The sequence below is a fragment of the Schistocerca serialis genome, chromosome 6, assembly GCF_023864345.2.
Source record: "Schistocerca serialis cubense isolate TAMUIC-IGC-003099 chromosome 6, iqSchSeri2.2, whole genome shotgun sequence".
Classification (NCBI taxonomy): Eukaryota; Metazoa; Arthropoda; class Insecta; order Orthoptera; family Acrididae; genus Schistocerca; species Schistocerca serialis.
The window spans coordinates 187,104,739-187,120,390 of NC_064643.1; the positions used below are offsets into that span (position 1 = coordinate 187,104,739).

General features: G+C 44.2%; 1 protein-coding gene across 1 annotated transcript in view; it reads left to right on the plus strand.

The window, feature by feature from the left end:
- The window catches only part of LOC126484083 (cytochrome P450 6k1-like), a 66,129-nt gene that overhangs the window by 14,444 nt on the left and 36,033 nt on the right, over positions 1 to 15,652 (plus strand). Inside the window, exons 2-3 of the mRNA XM_050107454.1 lie at positions 4,676 to 4,905; positions 9,878 to 10,116. Coding sequence (XP_049963411.1) covers positions 4,686 to 4,905; positions 9,878 to 10,116 — 459 coding nt within the window. The 5' untranslated portion in view covers positions 4,676 to 4,685. The remainder of the gene's footprint in view (positions 1 to 4,675; positions 4,906 to 9,877; positions 10,117 to 15,652) is intronic.

A 15,652-nucleotide genomic window follows, 5' to 3' on the forward strand; every position in this document is an offset into this window, starting at 1 on the left:
AACGACGCGAACATCCGGCTGGATTCCCGAATATCCAAGATGACAACAGATCGCCGGGAAAGCATGAAGAATTACATTAATAATATATTTTCGGGTGGAAAACGGAGTCCTGATCTCCATCGAAAGTTCGGAAATCTGGTAAAAGTATCTTTTATTTTCTTTGCTTAAACATGTGTCATCAGCCCACATTTAGTATGCAAAACTGCTATTATAAGTTCTCAGTTTACGTCACACGTAAAGCAGCCAGAATTCTCCTAAGTCGATTCCGAGAATAATTACGCGCCTAAACTGTTCTGAGCCAATCACTACATCAGATTCATTGGCGTCACTTCGACAAGCAAATTACTACTATAATGTTTATTAATTGAAACTAAACGAAAACTAATCTTGAGATAACTTTAGGAAAACATTACTCTACAAATAACTATTCTGGCTGCCTTCTTACAAAAACAATTACGCTTCGACTACGTCATCAGCAATGTGGGTACAAACAACTTTCCCACGCTGTGATTGCGTAATGCATTACATAAAATTAATCTTGAAATTTAACGTATGTCCCACAAACAGACTCTCACTCACTCTCACTTACTCCTACAACAATATAAGACACAAATAATAATTTTGTCGGAATTTTGTATTACGAAAATGAATATTAAAGTTTTAATATGAAAATCTCAATTAATTAATTCTGCACACTGAGAGGTCTGCTTACGTTTTCAAATATTGCCAAAAGATAAACTATTATAAATCCTAACTGAATTTAATTCCCGAAGTGTTGGTTTTTGGTATTTTAGGTAATTATCTCTAATTTTGAAAATGCCCCAGCCAGAAGGCTGAGATTCTACAACAAGCTTCTTTTTAATAACAAAAGGCTACATATTAAGTTTTATCAAATTTGAAAAAATATTTAGTATAGTTTACTTAGATTCTTAAGGTTGGAATATTCTGTCGCTGGAATTGACACAAGTAGCACTTCCCACGGCCGTGCTAGCGACTGGTGCGGGTGAATCACGCCGAGATACAAGCGGCTGTCATCGCCACCGGCTCCAAAGCTACGAGCCCCTGCTGCATTAAAACACTATTGCGGAGTGACTCGCGACGTTACACGTGGTGAGAGGTAACGCATGACATCTGGTATTCTGGGCATACTCTTGACACTGTGAGCCTTGGAATATTGAATTCACTAACAATTTCCGAAATGGAATGTCCCGTGCCTCTAGCTCCATCTGCTGTTTCGGATTCAGAGTCTGTTAATTCCATACGTGCGGCTACAATTACGTCAGAAACCTTTTCACTTGAAGCACCTGAGTACAAGGTCGCAGCTCCACCAATCCAGTGCCCTTTCTTATCTTGGGTATGCGATACTAATGCCATCTGTATATGTACGTATCGCTGTCCCATGACAGCAGTATATATGCCGCACAGCTGCCCCAAGACGTTCAGTTGTTCAGCACACCAGATGATGCCAACGTGGCCGTTTACCGAAATATTGTGTCCACTGGACATCAAGAGCCATTCGTACACCCTTGAAGTAAGCATCCGGGAGAGGCCACACATTTCTTAAGCTAAAGAAACTCATTCATAGTTAATACCCGCCGGCCCTTGTAATCGAGCGGTTCTAGGCGCTTCAGTCCGGAACCGCGCTGCTACTACGGCCACAGGTTCGAATCCTGCCTGGGGCATGGATGTGTGTGATGTCCTTAGGTTAGTTAGGTTTAAGTAGTTCTAAGTTCTAGGGGACTGAAGTCTCATAGTGCTCAGAGCCATTTGAACCATTTGAAGTTAAAACCCGTAAAGCTACCAAATTGAGGGATGGTTAATTGGTGAGTTTCAGCCACTATTTCAAACAGTCCTACATATTTTCTGTGAGATTAGGACATGGTTAAACAGCGGGCCAAATGGTTCAAATGACTCTGAGCACTATGCGACTTAACATCTTAGGTCATCAATCCCCTAGAACTTAGAACTACTTAAACCTAACTAACCTAAGGACATCACACACATCCATACCCGAGGCAGGATTCGAACCTGCGACCGTAGCGGTCGCGCGGTTCCAGACTGAAGCGCCTAGAACCGCTCGGCCACAGCGGCCGGCTAAATAGCTGGCCAATAAAAGTGCGATATGGTGCACGTGATTTCGTCTGACCCGGAATGTATGCGTGCAGCTCTGTTGAAATCGTTTTGTCATCTTGACAGAGGCAGTGCGCACGGCAAACTCATCATGAAAACGTAGAAGAAGGACAAGACCTGGTCATAGAGAATGTTGAAATAAACATTCTGGTTCATGTTCACGGAATTATAACTGCGTAGGTCTGAGTCATGGAATGAAGCACGATCCCAAAACATCATAGAGCCACTTCTGTCCTGAGTTAACCTTCCACGTAGCACGGGTTAAACGCCTCCTTGGGCTGTCGAGGCGCTCGTCGTCTTGCATCAGTTCAAAAGAGAAAATCGCGACTCGTGGAACCACGCTACTGGTTTACAGTCAACTGTTGTCCAATTTCTGTGGTGTTCGGCCCGTAAAGTCGTGGTTGCTTCGTCATTGTAAGCAGCAGCCTTTTGTGAAATGCCCGGCTCCAAATGTCAATTGCAGGCAGTTCCTCTCGCAATGTTCGCTCGGAAATCGATTGTGATGCAGCTGCATTCAGCGACAGCAGGAATTCCTGTCGGGCTTGAATACCACCACCCGGTGACTTGAAGCCATTGTCATTTACAACGCGTGACACTTGCCCCTGTTCCTTGTTGGTTAGGCTCTTTTCAGGAAAACTGTACTAATATCATGTTGCATGGTTGCGGGCGATACACGTTTCCTTGCAGTACACCAGCATGATTTTTGTCAGCGGTGTAGGGTCATACACTGAGCTGACAAAAGACTTGAGATAGCGATATGGACATAGCCCGTAAAGAAGGTATAAAAGAGCTATGCATTGGCGGAGCTGTTATTTGTACTCAGGTGATTCATGTGAAAATGTTTGCGACATGATTATGTTCGCACAACGGAAAATTAACAGACTCTGAACGCGAATGGCAGCTGGAGCTAGATTCGTTGGACATTCCATTTCGAAAATCGTTAGGGAATTCAATATTCCGAGATCCACAACGTCAAGAGTGTGCCGAGAATACTAAATTTCAGGCATTACCACCCACCGGGGACAACTGTGTGCTCGACGACCTTCAGTTCACGAGCGAGAGCAGCGGTGTTTGCGTAGGGCTCTCAGTGGTAACATAAAAACAACACAGCGTGGAACAACAGCAGAAATCAACTTGGGACCTATGGCGAACGTATCCGTTAGGTTCAAATGGTTCAAATGGCTCTGAGCACTATGGGACTTAACATCTATGGTCATCAGTCCCCTAGAACTTAGAACTACTTAAACCTAACTAACCTAAGGACAGCACACAACACCCAGCCATCACGAGGCAGAGAAAATCCCTGACGCCGCCGGGAATCGAACCCGGGGTATCCGTTAGGACAGTGAGGCGATATGTGCTCGTTAATGGGCTATGGCAGCATATGACTGTTACGAGTGCCTTTACTAACAGCACGACATCTCCTGCAGCGACTTTCCTGGGTTCTTGACCAAATCGGATGGACCCTAGACGACGAAAAAACCATGGCCTGGTTAGATGAGCCGCTGGTAGGGACCAAGTGTGGTGCAAACCCCACGAAGCCATGGACCCAAGCTGGTGGTGGCTTCATAATATGTGGACTGTGTTTACGTGGAATGAACTTGGTCCTCTGGTCCAACAGAACTGGTCATTGATTGGAAATGGGCATGTGTGTCTACCTGAAGACCATTTGCAGCCATTCAAGAACAACAACGATGGAATTTTTATGCATAACAATGCTCCATGTCAGCGGACGACAGTTGTTTATTACTCATCTGAAGAAAATTCTAGATAGTTCAAGCGAATGATTTGGTCACCCAGATTGCCCGACATAAATAACATCGAACACTCATGGCACATAATCTAGAAGTCAGTTCGTGCATAAAATCGTGCGCTGGCAACACTTCCGCAATGATGGGCGACTATAAAGGCAGCATGGCTCAATATTTTTGCAGGGACGTCCAGCGACTTGTTGAGTCCATGCTACGTCGAGTTGTTGCACTAGGCCAGGCAAAATGAGGTCCGACACGATACAAGGAGGTATTCAATTACTTTTGTCATCTCAGTGTATGACCACGTGGTGTCCAAAGCAACCAGAGTGCTCTTTTAAGGTGGCGATAGATTTTTTCCGGTGAACTTATTTTGCCGCGAGTCCAGCTATGTAATTCAGATTCAGGTGCAAGCGAAAAAATCATGTACTTCTTGACCTCATAAAAGGTGTCGATGATATGTCTTTTTCAGCTACGATAAAAACTTCCTTCGCGCGTAACAAGGGTACCCTAAATGGCTACGAACAAAAAGTCAGTTCCCTTGCGTACCTACTATGCCTGTGTTACTGCTGTGCCATACTTCATGTGCTTCAGGCTGTGAACATCGTATGCAAGATGGGATAATAATAACGAAACTACATATTGTATTTCTGGTGGGCAGAGGGGTTATTTATTTTTCATTGCAGAAAAAGACTGGATGGTGTGTATAGACACAAGGACAAGAGAGTGGATGGAAGTAAGAAGACAACGAACTCATTTCATGGGACTCAATTTACTCATTTCTGGTTCTGTTTTAGAGTCTTCAGCATGGCTTTCTACGCAGAATCTTGGCTCACTGAGCTGTTGGTAGCCCTGTCACTGGTAGTGGTGGCAATGTATATGTGGTTCTCCCACTCGTACAAGTACTGGCAGAAGAAGGGGACGCCTTACTTGGAACCGCAATTCCCTTTTGGCAATATCTACAAGAGTTTTGTGGGCAAGCAGTCGATGCCGCTGGACATGGCTGAGGCATACCGGCAACTGAAAGGTAAGATGGAATGCAGACATTACTTAAATCCATTATTACCTCGAAGACGACTCGCAAAGGTAGAGTCATATTTCGTTTCGGTTAATTTTGTCCTCAGAATAGGTGTTCATCATTTTTCTTTCCTGGAAAATTTGTTTTTGGCAGTAATAAAAATTTATTTTTTATCTCTTTTACCATAACGTCCATCGAGATAAATATGCGTGTTCCTACAATATTACAAATCTTCCCTCAGAAAAGTCTGACAACCAGTCCACTGGATTACATCCAAAGTGGGGGTTGGGGCTCACAAGGGGAGTATTTCAGATCAAGATGGTGCAGTTTTGCCAACACGACGGCGTATATACGAGAAATGACTTTTACTCCAACTCACTGTGCTTACAGTCGTATAAGGCCTTACAGCCATCATCAGATCCAGTGAGTACAACAGCGACACAGAAACACATACTCAAAGCTGTAGGTTTGAATTTATCTTGCGACTTCATTTCTTTTACTACGCGTACAGTTCTGCAATCCGTGTGTGCTTGCATGTGACGATGCAGCAGTCGTTGCTTAATATGAACACGTACAAACTCTTAAACACAGAAGAGGGTTGGCTGAAGAATGATTCTTCACCAAAGTATGAAATGAGAACAGGGTTAATCTTTTACCTTCTTCTTCTTCTCCTTCTTCTGAAGTTTCCATATTATACCAATTGTAGCCTGTTACAGTTCTCATATTTTTCTCGGTCTCTGGTAGTCTCTTTGGATCCATTATTTGTAGATATTAATTCTATTTCTTTTGTTTTCATCCAGTTTTTCTTTAATATTCCAAATTTTCAACTCCTTCCCATTGCTTGTATTTGTTCCTCCTTTTTTTATTCAATAACCATGTATTTACCTTTTTACCTTTATCATCGTGACTTGATGTTGTTCAAGTATTGAGTCAGTGATCCAGTATCTAAAATTCTTCGATGTAATAAAATAGCAGTTTCTGGAGTAGAAGCCAGAATTTGTGCCACTCTCTCTAGATCATCCAGATGACTGATAACTGAATTGTTACATCCCAGAATAATTTTCCAGGCGGATATTAAAAAATTGTTAAAGTTTTCCCTCGACAGCTCCAGATCGAGAGGTGTAGTCCGGTGAGTGCCCAATATCTACACCAGAATGTTAACCTGCAAGAACAGCCAATATTGCATGTAGTATGGGCACACCACCGAATCAGTTGCCATCCCGCCTGAGCTGGACGGCCAAGATGCCTGTGCAGCAGAATGACCTCATACGGAAGAGGGCATAACGTCATCCTGGTGTCCATGCACAATGAATCATCAATGCCTAAGTCAGACGCAATAACGTCGTTACAGCACATTGATGCTGGAGAAATAAGTAGACTGAAGGCCTAAAAGGAAGAGCTGTGACACTGCAGTGTGTTACTGAGTGCTAAGAAGCTCAGAAGACTAGAGCACTTTTAGTTAGCCTTGCTCAACGATACTGCGTTTGGCATAGCTCCACAACTACAATTACCGTGATTCTAAGTGTTGCAGCTAACCAATTGTAAAGTGAACCGGTGACACTCCATCCAAAGTCTAACAAGACAACTTCAATCTACGATACCACCGTTAGATCTGATGGACTCTTGTACTGAGAGCTGCTGCTGGCTCATCTTCTCCTTTGCTGATGGGAAGACTTTGGTGCCTTCCAACACCAGGCCCGAGCAGGTCTCACTGAGGGCCCCTGGCGATCTGGCCAACCGCTGCTATTCTGGGGGAGTGCAGTAACTGCTGCAGAGATGTTGTGACTTAATTCTTCGTGACTTTGACCATTTAATGCACAGCTGATGGGCAGCTTTCCTGGATATTGTATCCGATATCCAGCAGAACGCCCTGGAAATCGGTTATCAGAGCTGTAGGCCACTGGGAAGCACTAACTGTATTTTGAGCACTAAGGCATCGACTAACGTTTGTGACGTAGCACCTGCTATGTGAGTCACTGCCGCCACATCGATACTGCAGGACACACCTGCATCAGCAAATACAGGACTGAAAAGTGCTTCGCCAGCTCGCCTGGCTGTCAGCAGTGTGGGGAGGACGATCTGCACTTGGTGTTAATAAATGTGTAAACTGGCAGTAATGTTTCATTCAAGGTTCAGACATCTAACAGGTCAACACCACATTCCACATCACACTACTATGACGACTGTAGCAGCCACTGTCCTGGTCCGCTATAGAATGATGAATTTAAAACTAGTGCTGGGCCATTGACTGACTCCAATGATGTAATATCTTTGTCTAAAAGCGTTCAAAGCTTCAGTGTGCCCCCACAGAGTAACACACAATGTATAACAGCTTGCCACACTGCTGCGTAATGTGGCGTTCAGTGACGCGTGGCTCAACAGCTAAGTCAGTGAGTGCTTGCCTATGTACCCAGATGTGTGAAGATTCTACCCTCCATCAGTGCTAAGATACACTCCTGGAAATTGAAATAAGAACACCGTGAATTCATTGTCCCAGGAAGGGGAAACTTTATTGACACATTCCTGGGGTCAGATACATCACATGATCACACTGACAGAACCACAGGCACATAGACACAGGCAACAGAGCATGCACAATGTCGGCACTAGTACAGTGTATATCCACCTTTCGCAGCAATGCAGGCTGCTATTCTCCCATGGAGACGATCGTAGAGATGCTGGATGTAGTCCTGTGGAACGGCTTGCCATGCCATTTCCACCTGCCGCCTCAGTTGAACCAGCGTGCATTGTCCTGTTGGAACAGCAAGTTCCCTTGCCGGTCTAGGAATGGTAGAACGATGGGTTCGATGACGGTTTGGATGTACCGTGCACTATTCAGTGTCCCCTCGACGATCACCAGTGGTGTACGGCCAGTGTAGGAGATCGCTCCCCACACCATGATGCCGGGTGTTGGCCCTGTGTGCCTCGGTCGTATGCAGTCCTGATTGTGACGCTCACCTGCACGGCGCCAAACACGCATACGACCATCATTGGCACCAAGGCAGAAGCGACTCTCATCGCTGAAGACGACACGTCTCCATTCGTCCCTCCATTCACGCCTGTCGCGACACCACTGGAGGCGGGCTGCACGATGTTGGGGCGTGAGCGGAAGACGGCCTAACGGTGTGCGGGACCGTAGCCCAGCTTCATGGAGACGGTTGCGAATGGTCCTTGCCGATACCCCAGGAGCAACAGTGTCCCTAATTTGCTGGGAAGTGGCGGTGCGGTCCCCTACGACACTGCGTAGGATCCTACGGTCTTGGAGTGCATCCGTGCGTCGCTGCGGTCCGGACCCAGGTCGACGGGCACGTGCACCTTCCGCCGACCACTGGCGACAACATCGATGTACTGTGGAGACCTCACGCCCCACGTGTTGAGCAATTCGGCGGTACGTCCACCCGGCCTCCCGCATGCCCACTATACGCCCTCGCTCAAAGTCCGTCAACTGCACATACGGTTCACGTCCACGCTGTCGCGGCATGCTACCAGTGTTAAAGACTGCGATGGAGCTCCGTATGCCACGGCAAACTGGCTGACACTGACGGCGGCGGTGCACAAATGCTGCGCAGCTAGCGCCATTCGACGGCCAACACCGCGGTTCCTGGTGTGTCCGCTGTGCCGTGCGTGTGATCATTGCTTGTACAGCCCTCTCGCAGTGTCCGGGGCAAGTATGGTGGGTCTGACACACCGGTGTCAATGTGTTCTTTTTTCCATTTCCAGGAATGTATTTATCTGCCAATCACCACATCTTTCTCGTATGACAATGTTTGCTAGTTTTTAAAATTCCGAGTTGTATCATGATTTGGATTACATGTTAAACCTATAATTGAAGTCAGATTAGTGGTTGGAGGAAAATAGGACTTTCGGTAGTATCTGAAAGTTCTGGAGTACAGCATTATTTGAAAGTGAAGTGTGGAGCATTGGCAACTGGAGAAGAAGAAACTGGAAGTATTTGAAATTTATTTCTGTCGATGAATGTGAACAAATATAGAGTAGGCTACGAATGAAAAACCTTACCAGACGAAGGGACAGATTCCAGCCACATCTACTACGTCACCCAGGAGTAGTTCACCTCGTGCTGGAAGATGCTTTGTGTTGTGTGATGTCCTTAGGTTAGTTAGGTTTAAGTAGTTCTAAGTTCTAGGGGACTGATGACCATAGATGTTGAGTCCCATAGTGCTCAGAGCCATTTGAAAATACTGTGGGGGGAGGGGGATATTAAGTTAAATACGTAAAACACATTGTAGAGAATGTTGCATGTGGTAGTTGTGTAGATCTCAAAATATTAGCAGAAGCTAGAAATTGGCGAAAGGCAACATCAGACCAGTCTAAAGACTAATGACCTAGAAAAACGTATGTTATATTCTAATAAAGTGCGAAAAGATGTATTTCTCCTATCCTTTGTTTTCTGATTGGCGCAGGTTTGTCAGTTGTCTTGTGTTGTTTAAGAGGTAAATTTGGAACGTGACCTGTCCTTGACGTGTGACTGTTGTTGGAAAAACATCCCATCCCCATTCCCCGCCCTTGCAACAGGTAAGTAACATTTACAATCATGTATACTAAATGATAGAACTGGGGCCCTAAATGAGGCCGAGTAAATAAGTAAATGAATCATATTTTAATGAAGTTTATGAAGCTCGGTAAACAAACACATGGCAAGTCTTCATAAGTGCCTCTAAATTACCGATACTGAGTTAGCAGTCAGTATCTTTCATCATGGCAGAAAAAATGGTCGTTTATAAACGACCACAGGAAAAACAGTGAACATTCCCATTGCTGCAAACCACGGCACAGAGGCTAATGGATTATACACAGTGAAAGTTATTACATTTTTTGTTCGTGGTAGCGTATTGGTAAATAGTTTCCTGCCATGAACTTCACCGGGATTTTTAGAGTACGTTTGTGTTAACAACTTGAACGGATATTCATTTTAGACACAGTATATTCGTGTCTGGTACTTAAAAATTCTATATTCTTTCAGGCAATCGTTTCGGCGGAATATACTTCTTCAAGCGACCGACCTTGGTGGTAGTGGACCCAGATTTGATCCGCAGCCTTCTCGTTAAGGATTTCTGGACTTTCCAGGACAGAGCGGCACCAGTAAACCAAAAAGAACCTCTGTCCCAACATCTTTTAGTGTTGCGTGGGAACAAGTGGCGGAGGTTACGCGTGAAGCTGACGCCCACGTTTACATCTGGGAAGATGAAGATGATGTTCCAGGTGAGCCGGCTGCCTAGGCTTCACCAAAACAAAGTCCCCAATTTCGCATTTAATTCCCTTACATCGCCCAGAATGCCATTTTTTTCTGCCGTCTTCTCCTCACGAACCTTTACTCCCCTCACTCTCTCAGCTGCCGATAGTGATCTGCGTCGTGGAATTTCCACAACCTTTGTAAGCAAGAACGCTGGTCTGCTATCAGTCACTAATTCAAAAGACAAGAGTTCTCTGTTGCATTGCTTTTAGTGTTATTTAATTAGCGTTATTAAATTAGTGTATACATTCCGTCCATTTGGAATGTTTCGCGTTTCCCTCGTATAGCATTCACAAGTGTTACTAGGTGGGTGATATACTGATATTTTAATGTGTCTGATGCCTAGAGTGTTCACAAAACCATTCCACATATTACACTCCTGGAAATTGAAATAAGAACACCGTGAATTCATTGTCCCAGGAAGGGGAAACTTTATTGACACATTCCTGGGGTCAGATACATCACATGATCACACTGACAGAACCACAGGCACATAGACACAGGCAACAGAGCATGCACAATGTCGGCACTAGTACAGTGTATATCCGCCTTTCGCAGCAATGCAGGCTGCTATTCTCCCATGGAGACGATCGTAGAGATGCTGGATGTAGTCCTGTGGAACGGCTTGCCATGCCATTTCCACCTGCCGCCTCAGTTGGACCAGCGTTCGTGCTGGACGTGCAGACCGCGTGAGACGACGCTTCATACAGTCCCAAACATGCTCAATGGGGGACAGATCCGGAGATCTTGCTGGCCAGGGTAGTTGACTTACACCTTCTAGAGCACGTTGGGTGGCACGGGATACATGCGGACGTGCATTGTCCTGTTGGAACAGCAAGTTCCCTTGCCGGTCTAGGAATGGTAGAACGATGGGTTCGATGACGGTTTGGATGTACCGTGCACTATTCAGTGTCCCCTCGACGATCACCAGTGGTGTACGGCCAGTGTAGGAGATCGCTCCCCACACCATGATGCCGGGTGTTGGCCCTGTGTGCCTCGGTCGTATGCAGTCCTGATTGTGGCGCTCACCTGCACGGCGCCAAACACGCATACGACCATCATTGGCACCAAGTCAGAAGCGAGTCTCATCGCTGAAGACGACACGTCTCCATTCGTCCCTCCATTCACGTCTGTCGCGACACCACTGGAGGTGGGCTGCACGATGTTGGGGCGTGAGCGGAAGACGGCCTAACGGTGTGTGGGACCGTAGCCCAGCTTCATGGAGACGGTTGCGAATGGTCCTCGCCGATACCCCAGGAGCAACAGTGTCCCTAATTTGCTGGGAAGTGGCGGTGCGGTCCCCTACGGCACTGCGTAGGATCCTACGGTCTTGGCGTGCATCCGTGCGTCGCTGCGGTCCGGTCCCAGGTCGACGGGCACGTGCACCTTCCGCCGACCACTGGCGACAACATCGATGTACTGTGGAGACCTCACGCCCCACGTGTTGAGCAATTCGGCGGTACGTCCACACGGCCTCCCGCATGCCCACTATACGCCCTCGCTCAAAGTCCGTCAACTGCACATACGGTTCACGTCCACGCTGTCGCGGCATGCTACCAGTGTTAAAGACTGCGATGGAGCTCCGTATGCCACGGCAAACTGGCTGACACTGACGGCGGCGGTGCACAAATGCTGCGCAGCTAGCGCCATTCGACGGCCAACACCGCGGTTCCTGGTGTGTCCGCTGTGCCGTGCGTGTGATCATTGCTTGTACAGCCCTCTCGCAGTGTCCGGAGCAAGTATGGTGGGTCTGACACACCGGTGTCAATGTCTTCTTTTTTCCATTTCCAGGAGTGTAGAAGTAAACTGCGATAAACTGCCAAACAACTACCTCTCTGTTTTTATTACTTTAGTAATGAAATCCTTTTCGAGTTTGGTGATCAGAGCTTTGATATTTGCTTCCAATATCAGATATAATTTAATAAATTTAGAAAATATACCCACTAATACATATATATATTTTTTTTCACGCCACCACAAACAGCTGGGAGCAGCCCGGAATTGTCCACCGCTAGTAAGTCCACAACTTTGCTAGGGATGATACTTTGCATTTCTCTCTAGTGTAGGATAGGGCACTGTTTCACCCACTGGCATTAGTCACCAGCGGCCAACTGTGCGCACACCTGTCTGACTAAAATGTTCATGTGCACATACTCACCTATTATCTCTATACACTTTTATGCCCCGTAATGCCCATAACTTAAATACACATGATCTATTAGGTGCTCAACACACTTTTCTGGGAACTGTAATCTACACACTTCCTTTTCTCAACCTTCCTACGAAACAGGACACCATTAAAAATTTTATAATAGTGAAGTATCTTTTCGTATCGCTTAATACCAAAATTTGCTTTAATAGATTTCAGTTCTGGGTCATCATTTTGTATTCATCGCATTTCACTACAGATTGCATGAATCTCTCTTTCCCCAACTGCCCCTTGAAACTCTTCGTTTGATTCTTGTACGGCCAGGCAGATGGAAACGGTCGAGAGGAGCATGTATATATCAAAACAAGTATCTTCACAGACACCAACGACAATGCACAACGTTTCAAGCCCTTTTTGGACGTTTGTGTGATCATGGGTCCTTTCAGACAGACGAACGTATACGGAGGCGGCAGACTGCGCGTACATCACATTTGGAGGACCAGGTTCTACAGGACATTCAGACAAACCTTAGTACAAGTTTCAGGTCAGTAGCCCGCCAAAATGGTATAAGCTAAAGTAAGATTATGTGTATCCAGCATGATAACCACTACTATCCCTATCACCTTCAACATACAGGTAAAACATGGTGCCTGGTCAGAGAAACTGTCATTCGTCAGGGTCATCTCCTGTGGCCCTGCAGTTTGTCGGTTTTACTAACGTTCACCCTCCAGACCTGCTGGTATAACCTTATTGCACCAAAAACATCGCCCAACGCACAAGACGTTCGTTTATCAACCTACAATCCATCAGCAAACTAAGTATATTATGGTCGAATAGTACAGTCAGCTTGCGACCCTCTAGAAATATCCAGAACTTTATTAAGCCAGAGATACTGGAAACGCACTGGTGTTTATTTAACATACGGCTGGCGAAAGCCACACTTCTGTGTTCTTTCTTTCTTCCGTCTACTTTTTCTGGAATACCTCACATCCGATGACATAATCTGAACTGTTCAAAGCTGACAGAACGGTAACAAAATGTTGGGGTGGTGCAACGTAGACTGTCTTTAATTACTAGCAATTCTCTGTCAGACTTATCCTCCATATCCACGTCGAGTTCTTTGTCAGAAGTTTACATAGGTCTATTCATTCCCCCATCACTCAGAAATGTTGAGTAGAAATTATACAGCTTTAAACATGACTTTGGCTGCGTCTTGGTAGTTTTGCTCTTGCACTCCGAAATTGCTTTAATTTTCTCACTGCTTATGATCTAAAAACTGAATTTGTGCTCTAACAAATTCACATTTATCAAGTTTTAAAGTCATTTCTCCCCTGTTTAAGAGTTCTTCTTCCAGAAACTCACAATGCTAACACCCAGATTCCGTAACTATTAAACTATCGTCCACATAGACCCCAAGTTTTCTCATCAGTCGATCTCGAAATATGTGGCTTATCACTCTCACAAAAACCGCAGCTGATACCGTTAATCCGAACGGCACAACTTTGAAACGGTAAATTCACCCTTCAAATGAAAAATCTCTGAGTCAACTGTTCTCTTCAGCCAACATAATTTTCCAAAAGTCAGAGACCCAATCGACACTCGATATCGGTTTTACATTCCTAAAATTCTATAAGAGTTCTTCCATGTTACCTGACTGATGGAGTTCTCTTACAATGACATCCCATTTGGAAGCGTCTAATACTATTCTAACTGAATTATCTTTCTTTTTAACTATTGGAACGGTTTTCCACAGTATCCCATTCTAGCATTTGCTTTAATCTGGTTCACACAGGCACTCAATCAACAATAGCAATTACATACGGCTTTGCTGTGATAGGCTTATGTAATCTCACCTTAATAAAATATTCAAGATTTACCAGACTTGCCTGAGAAAGTCACTGACCGTGCTGCTGGTCCCGGCGGAGATTCGAGTCCTCCCTCGGGCATGGGTGTGTGTGTCTGTCCTTAGGATAATTTAGGTTAAGTAGTGTGTAAGCTTAGGGACTGATGACCTTAGCAGTTAAGTCCCATAAGATTTCACACACATTTGAACTTTTTTTTTGTCTGAGAAAATGTCCTCATACCAACTCTACAGATTACAGAATTTGTCTTTTTTCAAGTTGGAAATATTTTGAAGTGACCCAGTTATTTATTTTATTTGATTATTCATAGAATAGTTATCTCAATCTTCATTGATTCCTGTATGTTCAGTTCGCTAGTCTCCAGTTAAAAAATTTTTAGATTCCAATTTTTGTCTTTTACTTTTTAATTCAAATTCAAGATATTTCTGTACACAATTCAGAAAAGTTTTGTGCTTGCACCAAAAAATTGTACCCAGTACGTCATCTTTAACTAACCTGTTAACTATAAAAAGCTTCATACTAAAACAACATGCACTACACGTAAAATCTAAATGCATTTCATTTTTTATAGGTTTATTCAGTCCACCAGTTACAGTTTTATTCTCAACAGTAGTGACCAGAAAAATTACTAATTTCCTGTTTTTATTTCCATTCACAGAATTTTACGAAATGGCCAACACATCACTATCAGAATTGAGGATCACACTTATTTTTTCTTTACCCATATTGATATCTATTCTTGGGTGAATATGTATTATTTCTTTCCCCTTTAAACACTTTTCCCTTAAAAGATCATTTTCGATGTCCCTTCCTTTCTCCTCCAAATTTGCGGTACACGTTGCAACTTTCAACTAACCCTCAATCTCATTATCTCAATTAAAAAATTCATTAAACCTTTCGTTCACTTTCATCTCATCTTTTTTTCCTTTCAAAACCTCTTTTTCCGGAGCCCACAAGTGAGGCACTAATGTCTTCTCTACTTTTCTGTACCCTCTCAAGTCATTAACACAATATTTACTTTCTTCCTTGATGTACCATTCTGTGTTAAAATTATCTTCTAAGTCATTTTACTCCTCATCGCCAATTTCTAAATTCTCCTGATTTATCTGTAAATTATCTGCTGAATTTAAATCCTCATCACAGTCCCTAGTTTTACAATCGTTTCCAATATCAAATACACTCTTTCCTTCCTCCAAAGAAACAACCTCAGTAATGCAACCTCTCCAAGATTAATTTCACCACTTAAATCTTCATTTCCCTTGAATAATAAACCATTTAATTCTGCCAAAAACATCATAAGCTTTACCACAATTATTTTTATCAACCTTCACCAATACAAAACATACTATTCCATTATTTAAAACTTCACTTTCATCAGTCAAAACACCAATAAATTGATCATAATGAAATATGCTTACCATCCAAGTACAATGTAATCATCTACCTTCAAGAATATGTTGAGCTGATAATCATCAGTAGTTAAAAATACAGAAC